This window comes from Strigops habroptila, chromosome 1 (assembly GCF_004027225.2).
Source record: "Strigops habroptila isolate Jane chromosome 1, bStrHab1.2.pri, whole genome shotgun sequence".
In the NCBI taxonomy this organism is placed as follows: domain Eukaryota; kingdom Metazoa; phylum Chordata; class Aves; order Psittaciformes; family Psittacidae; genus Strigops; species Strigops habroptila.
The window spans coordinates 91151684-91177387 of NC_044277.2; the positions used below are offsets into that span (position 1 = coordinate 91151684).

Here is a 25704-nt window from a genome sequence, read left to right on the forward strand (position 1 = left end):
TTTTTTTCCTTGTGAAAGAGTAGTTTCATGATGAAATAAAAGTTTCATCCTTGAAGCAATATTTCATTACAAAGCAGAAAGACAGGGGAAAAAAAAAAAAAGCCCAATTCACATAAGTGGCAAAACTCACATTATTAAAACAGAAATCATCTAGTCTTGAATTATGATTATTTTACGGTACTTTAACCAGCTCCTTATTTCCAGGACAGCTTTTAGTTAAAGGTAAGAGCACTACTAACAAATAATTAAAAAGTGCAAGTAAATTATTAGTGTTCAGACGCTTCAAAGAGAATAAATGGATATCCTTTTATCCATATCTATCTGAATGCTCATTTTCAAAATGCCACGTCCCCCAAAGCAATTATTATTATTATTAAGCTGAAACAATAAGAGTCCCAGAGTGAAATACTTGTGGGTCTTTTGGTTAGCAGTGATGATCAAATGCAAAGAAACTGAACCACTACATTCAAAACTCACAAGCACTGGGGGTTTTTAAACCACTAATATAATTTACGGCAGCAGAGCAAAACCTTATGGCAGGCATGATCCCCACGGATGCACCACAGTGCTCTCTGCACCAGGGGACCTGGACCCCAGCCACCAATATTCACCCACGATCCCATACAGGGACTTTGGGGCATCTCATTTGAAACTGTGATGAAGAATCCCTACGCAAACCAATGCAAACTGTGCACATTGAGTGTACTAGGTGAAGCTATAATACAGGCTAAAAAAATTTTTCATCAAGTAAAGCCACAGATATGCTCAATTACTACAGATTAACTAAGCATTTACTACAGGAATTCACACTGTAGTGAGCAATAAACATTTACGGTGTTTTTACCAATTTTCTGAAGTATTCCTACAAATTAATGTGCACGCAAATTTTCTATAGGATACATCCAGCCAGGCATTCAGAAGCCTATTTATATTACCTACAATAATCAGGCTTTCACTGCTTAAGCAGCAGAATTCCAGGACTGAGTTCAGCCAACTGCTGACTCCACAGGCAAAGCTTTCTCTATCAAGCCCTCCTGGAGATTATCCCTGCACTAGATACACTTTATATTTGAGATAATACAGGAGTCCATTGCAGGGACAGCAGAGTACTGAAGTATGAAACCCTTTTGCTTTATGTCAGTGCCTGGAAGATAAAGGCATGGACCTTACATGTACACATATGCCACATGTTGCAGAGCTTGTGCCGCATAAAGCAAATGATTGCGTATTCATAAAACTATCCAAAACAAAGAAGGAAGATAAGAGTGAAAGGGAGAAGTTTTGTTTTTAGAAGGAGAAAAGGGAGCCTTGCCAACGTTGTGAACCTGAGCCAGCTATTCCAATGCAAACCTCATGTTGTTACATAGATCATGTTTGGGAAGAGATGTAATATTAATCAAGTTTCTGGCATTAAGTATCCGTTACTGTACAAAAACATTCTTGCTCTGGCTTTAATTCAGTTTTAAGTCACTGTGAAAACATTTATGTGGCTCTCAAACTGCCTTAAAGGACCCAGGCAATAATTCTTTTTCCTTCCCAGAGGAACTAAAACAATGATCTACTTCCATAAAACACAGAATTTTAATTCTGCCAATTGTTTTCCTTAAGTGTTGGGTATGTTCAGACTTCTATAAACCATTTCGAGAGACAGAAGCTGTCTTCTGAAGCTCCTCCAACACTATCTACCTACTCAAGGTCGGTGGCAAAGGCATACTTCAGGAGAAAAGGATGCCACAACATCATCTGAAAACGTGCGGTACCACTGTTTCTGCACTTCTCTGGCCCTAACCCAAGGCTATGCAATTTGTCAGTGGACTACAATTTTCCATAGCTGCACACTAACAGAAGTCAAACAGGAAAACCATGGCAGATAACACTGCATTTCTTCTTGACACTATCAATAACACAGCTCAAAACCCTGTGCACACAGGAAGATACTGGGCCACTGAGAGGAGCATTATTGGTATGAGACACCACACCACCGTTTGCAAAAATTCAATACCAAGTGTCTCGTCTTAGCGCAAATTCATTACTCTCACCTAACCATTACGACACAAACATCATCAAAAGGGTCATTCACTAAGCAGCAAGTCCATACAAGAAGTGTCTATCTGTTATCACGAGTCTCTCACCAGGACAACAATTCAATTTTTTTTTGAGCTCCCCTATTTTTCCAGCTCCCCTATTCTTCTCCACAGGTCATACATCCAGCTACTGAAAATCTGCAAATCCCCAAATGTGTTGTGCCTGATTTGCATATTTAAATATGTAAATTACTGCAAAACGGGTAATTTTCATGTTACATATTTTTGCAGAAAAATTAAATGTGCAAAAATGTTTATTGCAACAATTACTGGTTCCATGGTATTTCAACAAAAGGCTGTAAATCATCAAAATAATTGCCTACCCATTAACTATTGTAGCACTCTGCCTGAAATTTTCTCATTCTGCATTTTAGCTGGATGCAAAAAAATATTTTTCTTCTAAATGTTTACCTCTTCAGGATTAATTTCACTAAAAAAGATGCACGAGCCTGAGACTCTGTCTTATGTATCCACCCACAAATATCAAATTTAGTTAAAAACTACATAAAGAATTGCAACCACAAATCAGAATTTTCTCACAACACACTCAAACAGTAGTGTATGTAAAAGATGTGCCATTTAAGCGCAAGATATACAAACACTGCATTGAACTATATCCTGAAATACAGAAGAAAAAAACCCCTATCTATGAACTTCTCCTGCATCATCTTTGTTACTACACATGTAAGGAAATTACTCTGTTAAATTATCCATTGCAAATTGAGAAGCGAAACACTCTTCTGTATTTCTGATAAGTGAGGAAGACAGCACTACAGCAGAGTATAGTATTTCTAGCAATGCCTGCTGACTACACACTGCTGTCAGGTTTGTTTTGAAATGTGAGCCCAAAGAAAAAAAGGCGTCTGTACAATTTTCTTCCTTGTTCATTTCAGGCAAAAGACATGCAGAGCAGTTTTATCTGACCATGTTAACAGAACACAGCATGGACCAGAAACCGTAGGTTACTGCAGGTTACCAGTAACTAGTAGGTTTTCTGACACACCAGAGATGGTTTTCTCCAGCTATGGAAACAAGACTCTCGTTCATGAAGAAGCCTAGTTACAAATAATGATGGCTAACTTTGTTTTCCTAAATGTAAATTAGAATTAATTGTCTGTCTCAGGTGTCTGAAGAGAAACATGACATTTCCAGGTATGCTGGCCCAGCTGTGCACTTCTCTCCACCTTTGAACTGTTGGGCTGGTGTGAGAAATACCTAATCCTGCAATCATCCTCCTTGAGGAAATTAGCCAACCATCATTAGAGGAACTGCAGTCTGCTGCATGCAATTTCAAAGTTGTCTACGCAACTGTATCTGTGTACACAGCTCCTCCTGAGGCTCTTTTCCAGTCCACAAGTCCTTTCAAGCAGAGTAATGCCTATCCCCTTTTGCTCTTGTGATGGGACTGATAACCCAACAACTCCTTAACTACATCTTCCAGATCACAATCCCAGCCTGCCTAACAAAACACTTGGCACCTGCAAACATTTTCCTTCAGGAGCCTGCAGAGAAAACCTCCCATTGTGCCACGGAACAAAATCAAAGTAAGATTTATTTAGTTGTGAGGAATTCAAAGAATTGGTTTTAAAGGAACAGAGACCTAAGCCTGCCCTCTTACCTACAACTTCAAATTTCCTCCAAGCAGTGGGGAGATGTAATTTAGACTCAGTACCTCCCTGGAAAAAGACTTGCACATTGCTACATATCCCTCTTCCACACTCCCATGAATGTGGGGGATAAACACTTCTCCTGCCAAACATTTTACTTTGCTCTTTAACAGTTGGATATGTGTGCAGCACATCAAAAGTACTAAGAAAGGATGATGAAAAGGCACAGGTAACAATCTGATGCTTTAAATATACCTATGTAAGAAGTAACGTTGGAAGGTGACAAGTCAGTTGAGCTAATTACCTCAATTTGTGCAGCAAGCTATGCCACGTGTTTTACATGCTTCTTATTCATACTTAGGCATTTACAATTGAGTTAGCTACTCAAAAGGTGGCTCAACAGGCTAGATTATAACAAATAGTTTGGTGTGCAACCCTAATAATGCTCTATATTGGCATCAGAAGAGGATATTGACAAATGACTTCGTCCAGGAAAGTTGTCTGGCCCCCACTTAGTATAAAGTAATCATTTGACACTATCTAATGACATTAATCAAGCTCTGAACTTTTGTTGTTGTATGTCATAGCAAATGCTTAGCATTTTCAGGTCCAAACTGCTTGACTACACATTGTATATTAAAAACAAAAGACTTTAATTCATTAAAAATAGACTCTCACGCTAGATTAAGTTCATTTGCTGCACCCGTCCCTGGTCTGCCTTTGTGTGTGGTCTCATTTAAAACAGACACACATGAACCAGAACCTACTTTATTCACATGAAACAAAAATACTATTGGCTGTCAACCAAAATAACAGACACCGAAAATGGGAATACCCCTGGGTAAGGAAACTTTAATTAAAAAAAAACAGGGAAGAAAAAAAGAAATCACAATGATGAAGAAGTAGCAGCTGCCTTCTCTGGGAATTCTTGTTTCATCACCTTTGTCAAAACATCTCACATTGTCTCCTATGTATTTTATAAAGGTCTTTTGCAGATCTGTTAAAGCAGCAGCTTCATTTATGCTCGCTCTCATCTATATTGATAAAGATTATGAAGCCATTAGATGGCTCATTAAGTTTGCCTTTACTTACCCCCAATTAAGATTTCAGGTGTCTCTGGTTTTGAGCTAATTTCAAAGTGGCTGCCATCTGGGACATTCTCAAGGAATACGATCAGCTCCTTTTGTTATGATATATCACATTTAAAACTCTAAGGCAGCAGTTCTGTTACGTGAAGTCTCATTTTCCATATGTAGAGCTTTGTGCCTGTTATTTTGGGGGGTTTACTTAGAAATCAATCCAAAGTGCCACGTTTTGATCTATGGCTTTTAGAGCATTAAAGCTCCTGCTCACAGCTGACAGTTGAAATGCTATTAGGCCTAATGTCTTCTTGCACTTCTCCACAAATTGTTCACAAAAAGATAGCTTCTGAGTTTTGGGTGTGCAATGAAAACCAGATTCAGACGTAGTCATGAAAAATAATTTCGGTGTATGTAACAAGGGAGTCCTTTCCAAAAAACTCCTTTTTGAAAAGCAGAGATGAGGATCAGTAGAGTGTAGCAATTGGGATCTACTAATCTCTTCTTCAGAGCAGAGTAGCACAAAAGAACAACAAAAAAGCCCCAAATAGGCACAAGTCACTGCCATCTCTCAAAAAGAGTACTATAGAGAGACCTTCCTCTCAGTTCTCCTACTAAGAGGAGGAGAACCGAATGGACAGTCACCAAAAGGAAAGATTTTCATGGTAAACTAATACTGAGGAAGGGAACAGAGAGCACGGGCTCCATTTTGAAGTTATGTCAGGCAGAGAGGGCATCGAGTTCTTACGATACAAAAGCTCTTGCTGGAGGGAGAACCACATCACACAGGACTTTGGCAGGGGAGCATTAGAGCAGGCTCACAAAATTTTTAGCACAGCTTTTAGGTCTTCCATTTTAAACTGGGCGATGTTGCAACATCACGACAGAAATACTGTGTAATGAATGCAGCTTTTGTTGATTTGCAAATAAATAACAACTGACTTAAAAAAGCTTCTTCCATAAAGCATTTCAATCAACAACACAAATTCAGTATCTTAACCTACTGCAGTCATGGTACCAATATTGCATGTGAGAAATTAAATGTCGCCCGTCACACATTTTGATAACACTTATGAATGCTTAGATTTAACTTGGATAAAATAAAATCATTCTAGATTAAGCATCAGTCTCAAAGAAGCCAGAGAAAGAGCAGGACTGTGTGTCTACGCATACATGCGTGTGTATGTATGTGCATAAATCCAGTATGTGTGTGCATGTGTAGACAGATAGATAATTCCAGCCCTGTAGTTACAGTCCTACTACAGATGGAGTTCAGATTGTCAGGAAATGCAGGTTAAAGCAAAAGATGCTAACAGTACATCTCACTCCACTTTCCCATTATGGCCTCTATCCTTTTTCATTCAGATCCAGGAGGATGGACAAGGATTAAGCACATTCAGCTCATAAATTTCTTTTCTAGGCAACGCAGCAGAACAGCACTATTTAGGACCTACCTTGCCCATTTGGTACATGTTTATGCGTTTTTCCTTTCCTGGGGGTTGACTGGCATGATGATGAAGCATTGTTTGTGGCTGTTTTTGTGTCCTCTGTCTCCTCCTCCTCCTCTTCTTCATCCTCATCATCCTGAGAGCTTCCAAAATATACCATGTTGCTGGGCAGGGCTGGAGAACCTGATCATTATAAAGAAATGGCTCATTAGCATCATTATATTCACTTACTGCACTAACCATATTGATCATAACCTACTTTAGTGTTATGCATAGCAAGGGAAGAGGGGAACTCAAGAAATGTAAGGTCACACTAGTGCATGACTAACTGGAGGGTTTTTATTCATTAATTTTTACCAACAGGATACGTATGTGCTTGAAAAGCAGAGTCCCCCCTCCCCAGTATATTCTAGTCATACTTTAGACAATTAGTCTTGCTACAAGCCCTAATTAATAGCTTTATGTATTCAGAAAAGGACTAATGCATATGCTTAATTTCAAATGTGTGCTTAAGTGCCTTACTGAACTCTTTTAACACACAAGCTAGAAGCTTACAGCTTTTCCAAGCAGAAGCAAAAAGAGCATTTACAAAGCAATCTGCACCCTGGTAATATTTTTAGGTTATTATTACAATAAAATATTAGGATTTAAACTTCATAATGCTCTGCAGACCTCTATCGTATTGTACACAATGCTTTGCAGTATTCTGGTTTAGTTTTAAACAAAGAGAAAAGGCCAGATACTGAGATGCTAAAAATTTGCCTAGCAGATCCCTGGCAAAGGAGAGAAAAGAGCAAAGGTCTCCTGATTCCCTGAATGCTCCTCTTGAGAATGTTGCTTCTCATCTCTTGTTTACTTCCCATGATGCTCCCCCTAACCTGCCTTGTTTGCGCAAGGGTAAGATGGAACATGTAATTCAGTGAGAGAGGGGTGAGGAGTCACAAGCCTAACAATACAAGGTTGCAATATAAATGTAACTCTTGCACAGAATTTCTTCTACATGTGTCATGCAACAGTGTATGGGTTTCCCTGCGCTGCATCAGGACAGATGACATGACTGTAGCAATCTAATAACTTATTTTTAAATGTACACATACTGCTGACAACTAATGTATACTTTCCCTTATGCTTGACACTAGTTTCCACTTCTAGATAAGTCTTCTGTCTATCCCCTGGAGGCACATGTGCCCTAGGAGCCTTCTACTTATTCATAAGAAGACTTTTTTGCTGAAGAAAGGTTAAAAATAGAAAGTCAATAGAACTGGAGAATGGGGACTCATCTCTTCAATTATTTTCCTGTAGCTAAATAAGACAAAGCACAAAGAGAGCTGGGCTGCAGACCAACACCACAAGGTAGTGGCTATTCGGCTGACGCTTCCTTAGGAAACACTTCTGGCTGCAAGCTCTGCAAAACAGCACAACTGTGTGTTTTGTTTGGTTCTGAGCTGTTGGAGTTGCCATTGCCAACAACTAAACTAAAGCTTATTTTTGGGTTGTGTATTTTCTGCTCCCACTGGGTTTGTACAAAATACTCTCAGCTACAAGAATTATATTTTAATGAATGGATACCTAAATATGGCACAAAAACTAGGATAAGCTGTTTCTGCAATGAACCATCTTTTCCTAAGTGTACTGGTTTTGGATGGGATGGAGTGAGTTTTCTTTACAGTAGTTTGTATCAGGGCGATGTTTTGGATTTGTGACCAAAACAGCGTTGATAACACAGGGATGTTTTAGCTATTGCTAAGCAGTGCTTGCATAACATCAAGGCTTTTTTTTTTTTCCCTGCTCCTCACACTGCCCTGCCAGAGAGTAGTCTGAGGGTGCACAATAAGTCAGGAGGGGACACAGCTAGGACAGCTGACCCCAACTGACCCAAGGGATATCCCAGACCACACGACATTGTGCTCAGCAATAAAAGCCAGGGGGAGGAGGAAGAAGTGGGGGCTTTCAGAGTTACAGCACTTCTCTTCCTAAATAAACGTCATGGGTGATGAAGCCCTTCTTTCCTGGAGACGGCTGGACACCTGCCTGCTGTTGCAAAGTGGTGAATGAATTGCTTCTTCTGCTTTACTTGTGCATGCAGCTCTTTTATTACCTATTAAACTGCCTTTATCTCAACCCACGAGTTTTCTTACTTTTACCCTTCCAATTCTCTCTGCCATCTCACTGGGAGAGAGCGAGAGAGCGGCTGTGTGGTTCTTAGCCCCTACACGTAAAGAACTTTGCTCTTGGTCTCTGTAATGGCCCCTTTGGGACTGCAGCTGCCTTGGGGAGGAGCAGAAAGAAACTCCCCATTGGCATCCCATGCTGTGCATCACTGGTAGCCCTGGGACAGCTAGGGGAAACACTGCAGCAGCACCTCAGACATGACAATTCTTCCCCCCAAAACAACATCCATATTAACCCATTCAACCTAGACATAATCGTATGGACGCATATGGTTATCCTAGGGGGAAAGCCTTTTGCATGCCACAACTTCCATAATTTGATCATTAGTCTATATAATTAAGACTGCTGACATATTTCACAGCAAGGGAGTTGTTGCAACTTACAGATATAAAAACCTTCACATTTTTTATGCAAGCCCAGAACTTTTTGGTACACTCTAAGCAATCAACCATAGTACGTAAGAGGTGCTGAGAGGCACATTAATTTTTCTGCTTGGAGGGGAGCTTTAATTCTCAAGAGCAACTAACGAGCAGATTCCAAAAGCATTACCTCTAGGACAGCACTGCCTGAAAAATAGTCTTTTTTCTTCCATCTAGGTACCCAAGCATATGGTATGGATTCAGAAGTTATTAGTTCTGCAAGTCTGTACTGTGCATCAGTTCTAATCAGGATCTGAAGTCTGGCACCATCAGTGCATTAATGCATTGACAAATGATGGCAATGAAAGAAACTTACTGTTAGGAACCCTCAAAATTAGATTCAAACACAGACTGAAATCTCTCTATTGTAATTAGAGAAACAGTCAGAAATTTTATCCTTCTGAGACATTAAAATAGAAGACCAGATATAGTGTCTATTCTCTAAGCTTCATCTTCCCTAGAGTTCCACATCCCTGAGCTTTAATTGTCAGCTGCTTTCAGCAGCAACCAGCAAAAAAAAATTATCATCTGTGAGGCAAATGTTATTACAATAGTCATTTTTTTCCTTTTTTTTTCCTAAAAAAAAAGAAGAAAAAAGAGCACAGAATAAAGAACTGTGTCATTCTGCTTAGAAAGGAGGGAGGGTCTAAACCAAGCAGATACAAACTTTACCTAACTCCTGGTATTCACCCGTGGCAATCTCAGTGCATAAATCTTCAGTCAGAATGACATTTTTTAATTCTTTCCAATCGAGAACTATGAACAACAATGGTTAAACTGCATTCCTGGGACAGCTGGGACTGCTTGGGAAGTACATTTCCAGAGAAATTAGACTAGCAATGTCCAATAACACGACAGCCCTGCTAGCCCCCACTTTACTGATCTAAGTGCTCTGCAATATGAGACCTTGGAGAAAAGCCGGCGTTCAGTCTGGGTCGCCTCCTCCTCTCCTGCCCTCCCCCAGCTTTCCCTATATAGTTATTGAAGTTGACTTGCAAAACAGTAAGAAAGGAAAAAAAAAAACTGGACTCGAGCATTTTTGTTCTATTTAAGCATTGTTATGGATGGAAGACACTGAAAGAAATCTAAAAGCTTTGAATTTTCTTGCTTACTTTCAGTTCTGGAATAGCCACAAATACTGAGAATTTTTTCACACCTATGGGTTGAACTGGTTAAAACCACTTTCACTCTATGTAGCTAAACACGTCTAAAAGGCTGAGAAAACACTAGTTTAAAATACTGAAATGAGCTGCTCAAGCTTAAGACACTGCAAATTCCCTTTAGAAGCAAACTGAAGACAAGCCTGCAAGTACACTGTGATTTCAGTCAAGCTGAAAGAATTACGTTGATTAGGCAACACCTAACACGCATTAAGTGTGAGCAGCTGATGTGCAGTGGTGGTTTACATCAAGCAAAGAATCCCCCAAAACTTTTCTTATGGAAATAAAACTCAGATTTCTCATGACTGAAGAACTAATAAAGCTCGTAGAAGCAAAGAAGCACCATTAAGAGTAGAAGCTAGGTGATTATTACAATATTACAATATTGCTGTTTATTACAATAGAGATTCCTGTCTCAAATATCCCTTATCATCTCTGAGACCAGACAGGGATGTGTATGATGCCACAGCCCACCTCTACAGGGGATCCTGTTTGTTACTCAAAGCTGCTAATTTATATAAACAATACTAAGTAGTGTTATTATAGCCATGAATGTCTAAGATTATTAGAGATGTGGAGAACAATGTGTGCTGAAGAGCTGGTTTGGTTTTTCCAGCTGTATCACTTGGTCTAACAAAATATATTGCCCTTGCTGGGGGTGCACAATAAGTCAGGAGGGGACACAGCGGCATACCTGACTCCAACTGTCCCAAGGGATATTCCATACCACATGGTGTCATGCTCAGCATATGAAGCTGGGGGAAGAAGGAGGAAGGGGGAATATTTGGAGTGATGGTGTTTGCCTTCTCAAGTAACTGCTACACATGATGGAGCTCTACTTTCCTGGAGATGGCTGAACACCTGCCAGCCGATGGGACGTGGTGAATGAATTCCTTGGATTGCTCTGCTTGTGCACGCAGCTTCTGCTATACCTATTAAACTGTCTTTATCTCAACCCATGAGTTTCCTCACTTTTATCCTTCCAGTTCTCTCTCTCATCCCACTGGGAGGGTGAGCGAACAGCTGTGTAGTGCTTAGTTGCTGGTTAGGGTTAAACCACGACACATGTATCACAGATACTTATCATGGAAATGATGTATCACAGCAAGATGATAAAACCCCTCCAAAATGGCATAATAATAAGGAAAACTGCAGGTTCACCAGATACATACATACACACACATTCACAGAACATAGCTGTAGATGCTTGCTTGATTTTTTAATGCGCAACACACCATTCTGCACATGTTTGTCTTTGCCTGGACGCACTGAGCAGCAGAAACCCATGGGGCAGCTATTCCAGTTCACTCTTGCACATATTTTACCAGCCAGACAGCAAAAGTAAAGATGAGCAACCACCCCACCTCTTCCTCTTGCCCTTCCCAGCAACAAGAGCGACATTAGACTTTAATTAGTAACCAACAGCAAAAGAGAAGAACTGCAGTGCTTCAGATAGAGGGCAACATTTGTGCCTGAGAGGTGGTGCATGCAAGGTCTCAGCACTCTAGGTATGCGGTTCCCCCTTTCTTCACTTTCCATCCTCAAGAAAACAGCAGAAAAATCTGTGAGAAGAGTTACGAGAGCCTGTGGCTATATTGAATTTTACAAGTCTCCTTTTGTGCCAGGAGCCCCCAGGTTGTGCAGGCAGCTGCTACCATGGGCACTGCAGTGGATGAAGGGGTTGAGCAGCCCTCCACACTGAGGAACCCACCCTGCCATGTGCCCCATCAGCAGGTGCCTGAAAAATCTGCTCACTCAGCAAATCTGATGGTAATCCAGAAAATAAATTTGACTTCCCACCACTTAAAGACATTTCATACAAGGAACCATCTAGGCTGTCTATGGCTGTGTGCACATTTTTCTTGGCATCCAAAATGGTTTACAGAGCATCTACCTCCATCTGGCCTTTTGTTCGTATTCCTGTGCCACCACCTCGACTGTGGCAGTATATTTTTTTTGTGGGGCCATGTGGTGAATCAGATCAGGGAACTGATTCAGATTAAAATCCCAGACTAAGGAAATTAAAGTCCATTAATAAATGCTGTAACTGTAATGTAATGTTACAAGGTCTCAAGTAAAGATTTGGAAAATTTCTATGCACACTTTTTCTTATTGAATGTGCAGCTTAATATATCACTTTATGTTATTAAACAAAACATGAAACACAGTATGTTTCCAATCTCGTGTAGGAGCTGCACATTTTACATTCTGTCCTGATGATGTCTAGGCACACACTTCCTAAAAGCTCTTTTTCCTCACCTCAAGACAGCTGATTTGTTTTCCATCACTATTTGCACAAAAGCATGTGCCATCACCAGAGAACTGAACGAGGCAATCGCAACACGATGGTAAAGAAGGAGAAGCCATGGCAGAAGTAGTAAGCCAAAAGAAAGGGCATGCAGGACAAGCAGGGCAGAAGAAGGGAAAGACTCAGATATGCTGGGGCTGGAAAGAGGCGAGCAGCAAGAGGTAAGTTAGCAGATGGACACAGGCTGCAGGAGCAATGGGAGAAGGAAGATATTGAAGGAATTACTGACATTAAATGGTAAGAAACACAGTAAAGCAGGAAGGATACCCTGTATTGATCAGCTTTAACAGCAGTATGTGTCTGATAGCGTTGCTGATCTGCTGCCCTGATCTGGACACGTGCCACTCACTTTTTCCTGCTTAAAACCCACTGCTAACTCACAGTCGAGATCAAAAAGGTATGGCCAAGGCCAGGCAGCAACCCTAAAGGAACTTGCCAGCCCTCTCTGCCTCCTCCAAATCACTGTGGAAAGGCCAAATTACCAAAACTGGCCCTCGTCATGTGATTTTGAAAGCCTAACAAATTGCCATGGCTGCCTAAGGGATTGCAAGCCAGGTGGAAAGCTAAGGCAGCTAAGAGAACCCCAGGTACCCGCTCCTCACCAGTGGCAGAGCAGGAGTTACTGCTTTTGGGATCAGATACCACCGTGTGTGGCAATTTTTGAGAAAATCATTAAAGGTGAGTTGTCTTTTTTTAATTCACTCATCATGGTTACAATGAGCTATGAAGTATCACAAGAAAGGAGGATACTCAGCCCTTTAAAAAATGAGGTTTGAAGTACGTTTGGCAACTGTTTCTGTCAGTATCTGCAGTTTCATTATTGAAATTCTCTCTTGAGTATTTTTGTCTTCTTTCCTATTGTGAGAGCAACACAAAAGAAAACCTAACTATATAGGAAAAACAATTACCACAACTACACACAAAGTGTTGCCTAATGCATATGAAAGGATGACAAATGTATTTTATGTCCTCTGTATAATAATTTGATGCTTATACAACAATAAGTACAAGGTAAAGTATGGGGCTTAAGCCCATACAGTGCTGCTTTTTCGCAATATTCTCAGAAAGATGTTACTCTTCACATGCAAAATCCAGGCTTGCTACTAACAGAATGAAGAACTGATGCTTACATAACCTGTACATACAGATGTGTTGACCTCAACAGCAAGTGCCTGATTAATAGAACTACCTATACTCTTTTTCGGCTATTTTATTTGACTAATGAGGTTACTAAATTTTATTTGACAAATGTGTAGTTTTCCCTCCTAAATTACAGTATGTTTTGTTTCTCATTAAATTACATTAACTTTTGTCTTGGACTAGCTAAACATATTTAAAAACCTCTGAATTTGGATCTGAAGAGTGGAATCAGAAGTATGGAAAGTGCATGCGCTTTGCCAAGAGCACTATTTCATTACTCTTCAGAATTAGCTGGCAGTGTTTCTGCAATATTTACTGAAGTACAAACCAAATGTTTTCATCTGGACAGGATTCAAACCCTGGTATGTTACAACCACAACAAAAATCATCTCAGTCCAAGAGCCTTCTCTGTAATTTGGGCTGTGGTTTCTGCAAAATTGGAGGATTCTTCTCCATGAATTATTTACACCAACTCCCCCTCTAGTTCCTCTCTGCTTTTTTTTTTTCCTCCTAACAATTAAACATAACCCAGATGTGCTTTGGAAAAATCTTAAAACAATTTAAGACATCAGAATGATTTAAGCACAAGGCAGGTCAAGGTATGTGGAACTTAAGCCTGCCCCAAAAAACATGCGGCATGCCAAGCTCTACAATGAGCTGCGTCCAGAGGTTTGGCAGCTTCTCCGACACACGGCCCCATTTTGGGGCTGTATGCAGGTGGAAAAACCTTGCTTCCCCAAATGCTCCCAACGTACTGGCATCTCAGTATTTATAGTTTAGGGCCTGCTTCTCATTTGTTATATGTCCTACTCACTAAGTTTTGGCAGGACAGCAACAAGTCCCTGAAGTGCATATAAATGCAATTTATGCCCGCACTTTATGGTAGTTTTACAGAGCAAGGCTAGATAAGAATGAACTGCATAAACTCTATAGGAAAGAGCAATTGTACCTCAATTGTCTGACTCCACCTGCAGGCAAGGTCGCAGAGGATGCTCTCTGGTGCCTGAGCAAGAGGGGGCAAAAGGCCATCCCAAATACAAAAATAAAACAGAGCTCATAAACACACCAATGTTCAAATTCTCCCTTCCTCTGCCATTGTACAAATCACAAGATGCTTAGTATTATGGATAACTTATCAGCTAGTGTAGTGGCATAAACCCCATTTTCTTCTTGGTCCATTCTTCAAAGCAGTAGAGCTAAGAGCAAAAAGGCAAAGAAAATTGTTCTTTTCCTAGGGAAATGGAGTAAGGGTGGGGAAATGTGTGAGTCCCCAGGAAAAAAAGAAAAGGTTCACTTTCCAAAGTTCACAAAACACACACCAGAGTAAGAGTCCACTGAACATTAAGAAAAAAAGTAGAGTGCTTCTCACATCTACAATTCATATCTGACAGTCTGAAAGCAATACACCTTCACTAACCTGGCTAGATTTGGCAGTGAACCTCAAAACCAACTTCCCACATACACTTCAACCCCCAACTTTATGTTCTCCTCCACCATGAACAGGACAAGTCCGCAAGTCTGAAACCACTGCACTGCCATTCCCTAAAGGCTACCACAGGCTGTGTTTCATACCCAAGAGATCCTGAGTCCCATCCCTAGCACAAAACAAGTCTTTTGGGGAGCACTGAACCTATTGAAGGTTCACACAAGGTTACAAAAGCGGACTCACGGGTTTCTGGCTGTGAGGAAGGGCACAAATTGCCTTTGCCAGAATACTTTACATGGCCCACCTGGACACCAAAAACTGTGGGCAGCAATGTTCTGAAGCTCTGCTGCTGCCATCGCAGCACTCACGATTTTATGCCAGTAGCTTATCCATAATCAATATCCAGCTATGCCAATACCTATATACAGAGTTAAACATTTATCCTCATTTTACAGAAAAACTAAGCAGCTCGCCGAGGCACTCTGAGTGAGTCTGTGGCAAGTACAAAGGCTGAACCGCAAGTCTCCTGTTTCAATGAGTTAATTTCATCCCATGGCTTTTTGCAGGGTTAGATATTGGAATCATTAACAGACAGAAGAAAGGGGCCCCAAAACGGGAAGGGCAAGGAGAAACTTTGATTCAGCTGTAGCACTACATGCAGGCTACTCTATCTTGCACTCAGCAGCTCCTTCCACCTCTTAAATCTCTCAGTAGGCACACACTGATGGGAAGACACATGCTCTGCTGCATGCCTGGAGGGACAGCCCTCCAGAAGCACTCCAATCTCCTGGGAAGGAATAATACTATGGTAGTGATTGCCAGGCTCTTTCTGCATGCTTCATACACGTGCTGTTCTGTTCACTGTGAGCCCGCATATTCACTTCTCCCTGCCAACACTGATTAAATTACTCTTGTTCTAAACCACCATGAGAGTTAGTTACCAGCCCAAAGCAGCATATTCCACAGGTGGACTGAGCAGTTGCACATATATCTCATATTTTACACTTCAATGTTACTCCTAACTTTAAAAAACTTTGAAATAGTGAGATTACAGTTATGAAATGCAAACTTCTTTTTATTAAATGTTTGAGCAATTATGATTAAACACCCACAGAGTTTATTCTTGTGGTTTTAATCCATCCTAAAATTTTAGTCTAAATACCAAATGATTCAACAACAGAATCAACAAAAAGTCGTCTTCTAGTATTTTAAACAAGTGACCGTCCATCTGCATGCTTTAATATTATTTTGGAATTCTAAAAACTAACTGAGGCTGCACAGCAGCTCACATTTTTGGACAGTTTCAGCATTTCATTGCTTTGCTTCCAGCCTAATCAAGTTGCTGTGCTATCTAACGAGCTTGCTCTGACCTGGTGAGCACGTCTCCATGGTGAAAACATGCTCCCTTGGAAGGCTGGTGCCTCAAGCATGTGACTGATGCAGTCACTGGCTCTCAAAGTCCAGTGACTTACTGATACTGAACTACCAGGCAATGTTCTGCCTTGTCAAAAGCTAGGCAAATTAACAGTTGTTTTCTAATATGCCTAAAATTAAGAGTTCCCAAGTTTTTGATTTTGGGGCCTCTCCTGCTGTAATGGAAAACCTCTGCAGGTATCTACTGGCTCAGGCAACCTCTCCTACTAAGACTCAAGAGAGAAGACTGAGATCAAAGGCCCCCAAGTCTACCACCCAAACAAGGTGTTCAAAAAAAAAATAATCAAAACCTGTTTAAGAGCAAACTGCAATAGGACTGGGGCACTGAGATTTAGAAGTTATCGAAGTTCAGAAAAATGAGCTATAGTGAGATTTCCTATTTTGGTTTTGCTCAATTCTGATAAATCATCAAACCACCATTAAGTCCTTGCAGTACTCAAAGACAATGAACATTCACACGTTTTGCAGAAGGGCTGTTAGAAGAGCCTGAAAACTCAATTTGTGAGATCTCAATTAAACCATCTTTATTTAGGAATCCCTGAAATTCTCTAGCATGTAAGTCCCACAGGCCCAGCTTAATAAGAAATTGATCATGGGAAAGCATCTTAAAATGTAGGCTCCTAATCATAGTTTTCCTGTTATCACCTTTTGCCAAAGATCTATTGCTCACAGGGAGTTGTTTCTCCTTCCCCCTTTAGCCCTGTGTTATTCTCCTTGCAATATTTTTAACCTGTAAATAGTTATGGAGAGTAAAGGTAACTTAATGCTCTGTAATGGAAGCTATTAAGAAAAATTTTATCAGAGGCAGAAAATATAGAAAAAGCGAAAGCCGCTGTACATCCGCATGGAGATGACACACTTGTATCTACACATGCTGCTGAAAGATACTAATTATGCCCCAGCAAAGGACAAACGAGCTCCTTCAAAGAACCTATTTAAAGATAAGAATGCTGCAGATAAACACTTCAGAGATACCTGCCCTACTCCCTTCCCTGTCTTCGAAATTCTAGGTCACAATACACTAGTAATTAAAATAAATACATAAATAAATAAAGGAGAATAATTCTAAAATAATAGAAAGCAGGGGAGCCCTCGCCAAGTGTAGTCAGTTAGATGTATTCCAGGGTTCTCAGATATTCATCAACCATTACAGCTTTTTCATTGTGCTCCGCTTACCTTTTAAGAAGTAATTAGTACATTGTATTATCAAATCAAGAGTTCAAAAAACAAACTAATTAAAAATATGTCTAAAGCCCCTAGTAGTCTGCATAATGAAACCAAGCAGGTCATCTTGGTTAAATTATCTCCCTTTGAAATGACAGGATGCTAAAAATAAAAAATTCAAGTGATTTGAATCATTAGATTTTCTGGCATTTAGCAGTAAACAGGACCTCTTTTCCTAAGTATGGAACCTTATGCACATCAAGGGCCTTTCTTCCACATTGTCACGACAGTACTGCTCCATCACCCACAAATTCAGCTGCTGCTGCTTAAAATACCCCCACCCCCTGAGTACTGAAGCCTGACCTTGTAGTGGTGATGGGATTTTTAAATTTCTGTTTAAAAACAAAAAAGAATTTGAAGGACAAATTTAAACTGTGCTTTTGATGCCACTGCTGGGTATGGAACAAGGACAGAGACTGCAAAACTGCTTTCCCACAAGTCCTGGAGGAGACTCCTTTGCTGAAGAAAAGCTTTCATCATGAATGCAGGGACTATTTCATCAGAATGTTTTGAAGGACTGGGACCTAACAGAATCCAAACTTTACAAAAAAAACTAAAAAAAAAAAAAAACCCAACCCAAACTCAACCAAAAAACAAAACAAACAAACCCCCCCCACAAACATAGGGATCGGGATCTTATCGCCACTACACTTACTACTAAACAATTTTCAAAGTGCTGAACTTACACCCTGTGAATGCGCTCTTATTACCATATAATTGTATGTCGCATTTCACCATGGAAGTGCAAACAGCCTGAGCTGGACAGACATCTGGACAGAAGTCAGAACAACCACATATTCCACCATGCAAGCAATTCTGAATTCCTCAACGCTTCAATAAATAATTGCACAGAGGCTCAAAATGAAACAAACCCAAAAAAAAAAAATCATGTAAGTCTTCCTTATGCAGGGTTTAAGTAAGCTGCTGGCTCTTCCCTCTCCAAGCTCACTGGGTACCACCAGAAGAGCGACCCCAAACTGAGCCTGCCAGTGCCCCTTGTGGGACCTTTCTGGAGCTGGACATACCAGCAGGCTGCTAAGGGAACTCCCTGTAAGCATATTAAGAACCAGCTTCCACCTCCTTTTCCCAATGAGCACACCAAAAGAGACAACCACCTGAAGCTAAACCTCCCGAGGGACCAAACAGGCATGATCTCAGGTAGTCAGGACCTCCAGGAGGACAAAGCAGTCCAGACACTGAAGCCAGAACCATGCTAATGCTGATCTCAATAGCCCCCCTCCTTCTCCCTACAAGCCACAGACACTCTGCTGCACCTCCACAGAAATAAATCCAGATAGCAGATGCCCAATCCTGATTTTACTGGCTCTTTTCAGGCTTTATAAAGGGGTGACGGAGCAATAACCTTGGGGAGGTGCTGAAACAGAGAGCTGACAGCTTCCCCTTTCTGCTTTCCTTCAGCCTGTTCAAGCAGACCAAGAACGTGCCATGTGTGGCACTCAGAGCAGATTTTCTCTCATGGTTTTTAATATAATTGTAATTGGGATCTTGCTGTCTGAATGCACGTGTGGTCTGAAATATACGAGTACTCCTGCATACTGAAGAAATTAGGAATGAATAGCAAGTTCTTAATTGACAGTACAAAACATCAATTATTCTACAGATGAATAACAAAGAAGAAAATTACAGGTGCAAGAGCTAAACAGTCACTGATTAAAATAAAAAAAAAAAGAAAAAAGAAAAAAAAGAAAAAAACCCAACAACCTTCTGAATGAAGTACTGGAACAGGACAAAAGTACTCATGCTTCCCATTTGCATTGTTAAAGCAGAGTGCCAAGAGACAGTAGGAAATAAAAAGGGGGACAAGTCACATCCCCACACAGGTTGCTTTAAGTGCAAGTGCCTTCAAAGCTATAAATAACACATGCTTAGTTAGCAAGCAGAGGAAACAAGTGTGTGAATGCAGCCATGTGTGCTCACACACATACGCACACACCCCCACCATCTGAATTTTCCCACCAACAACTGTGGCAGTTGGCCCAGATCACAGCAATGACATGATGCCAACAGACTGATCAACCTCACAGCAGACTAAATTAGAAATACATTTCCACAGATTAAATTTCAGAGGACTGTGATACAACTTAAACTCCATTAGATTCTGCTCCTCACAATCCTTTAAACAAACACAAAAGCTAGCAAACCACCCCCCTCCATCCCCTCCACCCACCCGCTTTACCAGAAGTCCCAACAGGATGGAGGTTCCATACTAGACCAGAGTCAAGACAGATAAATTAGAAACCAGTCTAGAGCTACCACAGCCTAAAATCTCACAGAAAAGAAGAAAAAAGAAATCAAACCACGCTGTATTATGGTGAGAAAGCCTCAACAGGAAGCTGTGGATGGTGTTGACCAGTGCTGCTGACAGATGCAACAGAGATCTCAGAACCAGAAAAGTGAACTCAAACACAAGCTTTGAAGGACTCAATCCACTAGGTAAGATTTTTGCAGACAAACCCTCTCTGTGACAAATGCACATCCTTTCAGCAAGAAATGGGACAAAATAACCATAAGAGGCATTGTTCCAGCACATCAAGGATGAAGCAGTGAGTAGCAAAGAGGGCTATGTGGGGCACCTGCCAAAAGAGCTAATACAACAATTGGGAGATTAAACTGAAAGATGTGATCTTCAGTACATAACTTGGGACACAGGGCCATGGAAAGCCCCAAGAAAAAAGACCACTCATGTAAGATCATCTTCTTTAGCTTAATCAGGACAGTCAGCTGTACCTCACGCTAAGGTTCCCAAGTCTGACACGCAGGCTCACAGACACGCTCCTGTGAACCCAGACACACACCATACAGCTCCAGCCAGGCTCAGGCACCTGCTACTGTGCGATAATTCAGGTTTCTTGCTGTACAACTTCAGATACCTCATCTGCAACGCAGAGTGGAGGAGCTCACCTGTTTTAATTATCACCATGGGAGCAATCCAGCTCCCGGGGCAGCTAAGAACAATGGCAACCCCTCCACCCACTGCCAGATGAAAAGCCTTCCTCAGACTGAACAATAAAGGACAGTCAGTAGGTAGAGAAGGGGAATTTCCAACCAGATTTCTCCTTTTGCAGGAACAAGTACTCAGGCAAGTTAAGCACTTCTGCAGTTTATAGTCAGACAAAACAAAGGAGAATGGGGAGGGCTTAAGAGAGCTAGACAAAAACCCATTCAGGATAACAGAGTGCTAAGCATGAATTTCCCTTTGCGCTATTACCGGCCTCATTTTATGATCTTTACAACCATGAACTTGAATGCTCCTGCTGCAGATACGGTCAAATTGCTGAGAGCTGAAATGCACACAATATATTCAAGTGTAGTAGAGTACATTTGTCTAGCTGCTGCTTGGTGTGCAGTGCTACGGCTCGTGCTTTGCATGAGACTGTCCCCCTAGGCTGCTACAAGACTCCTACCTCGAAGACAGAGGAAAGTGAGAAAATCTTCTGTCTTGGGCTTCCTTTTGGAGAGGTCAGAAATCTGAGTGGCAGGAGGGGGTAACAACGGCTCCACTATCTTTATTGGAGTTGTGCTGGGACTGTTTGGCTGGGACTGAGCAAACTTCCTTTGTGCTTGCAGCCTTGGCCTGTGGAAACAAGAGCATATGAGAAGCACGTTAGGCAAAACTTGCAGGAGAGACATCAGAACATTAAAAAAAAAAAAAATCACCATTTAAAATTAAAATTACATTTAAAAAGGGGGAGGGGTGGAGCAGAGAGAGAGATTTGAATCCATCTCCCACCAATATCAAATCCCTACCCAGGTCAATTGCAAAGACAGTATTTTATTTGCTTCACCCTTTGGTATCTTACGCGACAATTTGGAAAACCAGAAAGGGAACATCTTGACTATAAAATCTGTGACTACTATTTCATATGTTCCAAGTATTTTCTTGTGTGTCATACAATTACAGTTTACCATTCACTTATTTGGAAATTAAATCTGTATTTTGCACCATGAAAATGTCTATTTTTTTTTTTAAGTGTTAGTGTTCTTTGCTTCTTGTTTTTAATTAATTTACAAATTAGGTTTATTTTAGCCCCATTAAGGATTTAATTTATTCCAATCTGCTAGAATCTTATTTACATTCTAAGACATATATTAATAGGTAAGGTATCTATGTTAGTGCCTAGTTCTACAAAAACAAATAGAAGCCTTTAGGGAAAGATATTTTTGACAGGGAAAACAGCAGGTAAAAGCCATTAGATTTTTGTTCCCTTGGCCACAGCCTAGAATACTGTAAGCAAGGAGGGCCAGAGTGGGGTTAAGTAGTATTTGTGGTAAATTTGTAAGAATGAAGAACATGCATGGAGTGAATTTGTCTCAGTCCTGGTACTGAGCGATAGACTGATAAGTTTAACAGCATGCCTGGGTACGGCTGTAGGGAATGAACAGATGCAGGTGGTTTTGGCAGTCAGGCAGTAAATCATTTCAAGCCTATCTGAAGGCTCTGATTAACTGCTAGGTGGCAATGAATATGATTTTCTTTAATATGTCTAGAACACAAATTGGTATTAGGGAAAGCGCTTTGGGGCAGGACAGATACCCGGAGGGGGTCTCGCTGGGAACCTGGCTCGGCTCAGCATTTAAGAACATGCTAATTTCTCACTTAAGCAACTGGGATTCTAATTATGATCTTTATTACAGCCTCAAAAAGCAGAGAAGCAACTGAAAGAACTTAAAACCTCATTGAGAAAGGATGCAATTTTATGTCATTTTCTTCCCTAATAGCAGACTATTTACATAATGTCAAACTGAAACATGTATCAAATAACACTGAAGGAAAAATCAGGTCTTGTCACTCCGTGGCAGGCTTGGCTGTTGTGACTCAAGGAAAGCACAGTTATCCTTCAGAGTGGATGAAACACACAAGTGAGAAACCTCTTCTTTTTCACACACATTAAACTGAAATAGTTCGGTGAAAGGTTTGTTACTGTATTTTAAAATTTTGCATTTTTGTGGCTAAAATAGGGAAGAAAAAAAAAAACCTGAAAATCCCAGCAGTGTTGGTATACGTATACAAACACCCCCTAATGACAACAGAGAACAAAAGTAACATTCAGCAATTTTCTCCCTAAACTCTGCATAAAATTGTCCGTGTCCTCACTACCTAATACCCACCTCACCAAAAAACAAAACCAACCAGCCATTCTTACTGCTTATTTTCATCTCCTTAATGGCAAATATAACATGGTGTTTATTTTTATCATGGTGCTTATAATTTTTAAACTTGAACTAAAAGACTGTTGGACATGTATTTCTTTATATCTATGAACAATTAACTTTCCAGAATGAAGGTCTTGTACAGGTCTGCCTGCATATCCCCAAAATTACTCAAGATTGCCTTGCAAATCCCTATTCCTTCAAGCAGATTGAGGACTTCCGCACAGGATGAATGGGATTTTAATTTCAACCAACTACATTTCTATCACCAAAACCACACATGCGTCCAGAGAAAAATGCTTTGTGTTGGCTTCTGTTCTGCACAAAATATACAATCTCTTGCCAAAACCCAGACTATGAAGGTTAGCAAGCAACCCTGCCTGCTGCTCTCATCTACACAGCCATTTTTCCCTGACTGTGCGCTTCCTCAGCTGGGCTGTTAAAAACATACACTTATCCACTCTCTGCATCTCTGAAACTACGTCCTGTAATCTCATGTGATCAAAGATAAGCATAGGGAAGGACTCCATAACCACCCCCCCAAAAGAAAAGTAAAGGTTAAGCCTGTTTCATGGTTCAAAATTAACCCTTTGCAGCAAGGATTGGCCAGCGCTGCTTGCCGCATCCTTATTATTGGTCCCTAGAGCACTGAAAGGGGATTAGGGAATGACTTGAATGAATTAGTGAGTTGAAAGAGCTTTTGGCTCAGTCTGCCTTTAAAATACACTCTCTGCTAACCATCCTTCCCTGCTCACTCTGCTTGCCCGCTTCCTGCGGGGCACGCACCGTGGCATGGCCTGTCCACATCACTAGCTCTTCACTACCCACCACAGGGTGGATGGAGGCCCTTCATTTCAGCAAGGATAGTGAAAACTCCAGATCTTCCCTCCAGCCAACTCCAGGTTACAACCATGAACTTCTGCAGCTTCCCCAGGGAGGCTGTGGAGACTTGTTGCTGTACAGTCAGATGTGTCTGAGATGCTTCTCTCACACCTCTGTGGATCTTTGCTGTACTTCCTCCTGCTTGGTTTGAGCTCAGTGCCACCAAAACAGGCCTGCTCCTTATGAAACACCCATTTTTTTATTAAAAACCTGAGCAGTTACAGGGCATACACATCACCCATTCAATTTATGAGCACTAGTAAATGAAGGCATTCTTTTGTGACAGCAGATTCCTCTAGTTTCTGCAAAAACTACTGCCTTTTACATGGATAGACATGTGCTCCACAGGCTTCTACTTCAATGCCTAAGGGGGTACAGAGTGAGCATGAGAAAAAAACCCAAGCTATTCTGCAGCTACAACATATTGGGATGAGGCATCAAGGTTAGGAAAAAAAAAGCCAAACTTTTAAGCAGCCTTTGCTCCAGACTTGTGTGAAGGTGACCAGTTTCAAAAGTGGGCCGGCAAAGGAAAAACACATACCTTTCAAAACATGGGCAACAACTTAAAACTGTTCCCTTGTGAAGGAGCGTATGCATTTTAATAACCTTGTACGTCCCCACAAAAACCGCTAGAAGCATAAAACCAATTATTTCGGGTAGGTTTCACATTACACTTAATCCAATATAAGTGTGAAGCTGCTGCCAAAAAAGGAGGTACGCCCCCTTCACTACAGTTACATCAGACGAAGCATAGTAGCCTGCTGTACTCACGCACCCTTTCTGAGCAAGGCAGAATAGGTAAGCAAGTGATCAGTGCTCAGAAAAACATTTTGTGTGAGTGCAGTTGTATACCAAGACTTTAGTAAAGCCTTTGACACCATTTCCCACAGCATTCTCCTGGAGAAACTGGCTGCTCATGGCTTGGATGGGCGTTACTGTTTGGGTAAAAAACTGGTTGGATGGTCAGGTCCAAAGAGTGGTGGCTAATGGAGTTAAATCCAGTTGGCGACTGTTCATGTGATGTTCCCCAGTGCTCAGTATTGGGGACAGTTCTGTTTAGTATCTTCATCAATGATCGAGTGCACCCTCAGTAAGTTTGCAGACAGCACGAAGCTGGGCAGAAGTGCTTGAGGGTAGGAAGGTTCCATAGAGGGATCTGGACAGGCTGGATCAATGGGCTGAGGCCAGTTGTATGTGGTTCAACAAGGCTCATTGCCAGGCCCTGCATGTGGGTCAAGATAGCCCCATGCAATGCTACAGGCTTGGAGAAGAGCACCTCGACTCCTGTGTTCAGTTTTGGGCCCCTCACTACAAGAAAGAAATTGAGATGCTGGAGCAGGTCCAAAGAAGGGCCACAAAGCTTATAAAGAGTGTAGAGCACAAGTCTTATGAAGAGCAGCTGAGGAACTGGGGTTGTTTAGTCTGCAGAAGAGAAGGCTCAGGGGGGACCTTATCACTCTCTACAACTACCTGAAAGGAGGTTGTAGCGAGGGCGGGGGTCGGTCTCCTGTCCTGAGTAACAAGTGATAGGGAGAAGAGGAAATGGCATCAAGGTGAGCCAGGGGAGACTTAGACTGAATATTAGCAAATATTTCTTTACCAAAAGGGTTGTCAAGCATTGGAACAGGCTGCCAAGGGAAGTGGTCAAGTCACCATCCCTGGAGGTATTTAAAAGACATGTAGATGTGGCGCTTAGGGACATGGTTTAGTGGTGGACTTGGCAGTGCTAGGTTAACAGTTGGACTCAACAATCTTAAAGGTCTTTTCCAACCTAAATGATTCTATAGACACATAATACCACCAGTGTGGCTTCATTCTTCGCTTGTTAATGCAACAGTTTCTGCTGGAATTACCTATTTAGCATGCATTTGGCAACAGAAGACAGATTGGCACAGGTGCCAAAAAGAACAACAAAAATCCCTTTCGTGTCCTCAAAATAAATTGCTCACCAAAAGGGTATGCACTGTGTAAGACTTGCAAATACGCAAACTTTGCGAGAAGGAAAAGGATGAAGGAAGAACTCATACCACGTCTAAACATCATGTAACCACTCAACACGCAGGCAGAAATATCCAGACTATTTAAAACTAAATAGTAATTGACCTTTTCCCAACAGAATGTTATTTTCCTTCTACTGCTTTTGAAAAGA

General features: G+C 41.1%; 1 protein-coding gene across 11 annotated transcripts in view; it reads right to left on the minus strand.

Annotated features, from left to right (window-relative positions):
• The window catches only part of JARID2 (jumonji and AT-rich interaction domain containing 2), a 221545-nt gene that overhangs the window by 41246 nt on the left and 154595 nt on the right, over nt 1-25704 (minus strand). For all 11 annotated transcript variants that reach the window (XR_003994398.1, XM_030506081.1, XM_030506337.1 and 8 more), the window contains 2 exons: nt 20927-21096; nt 6225-6401 (listed from right to left, as the gene is read on the minus strand). Coding sequence is in view for 10 of the 11 variants with exons in the window: in XM_030506081.1 (XP_030361941.1) it covers nt 6225-6401; nt 20927-21096 (347 nt within the window). In the remaining variant the exon portion in view is untranslated. The remainder of the gene's footprint in view (nt 1-6224; nt 6402-20926; nt 21097-25704) is intronic.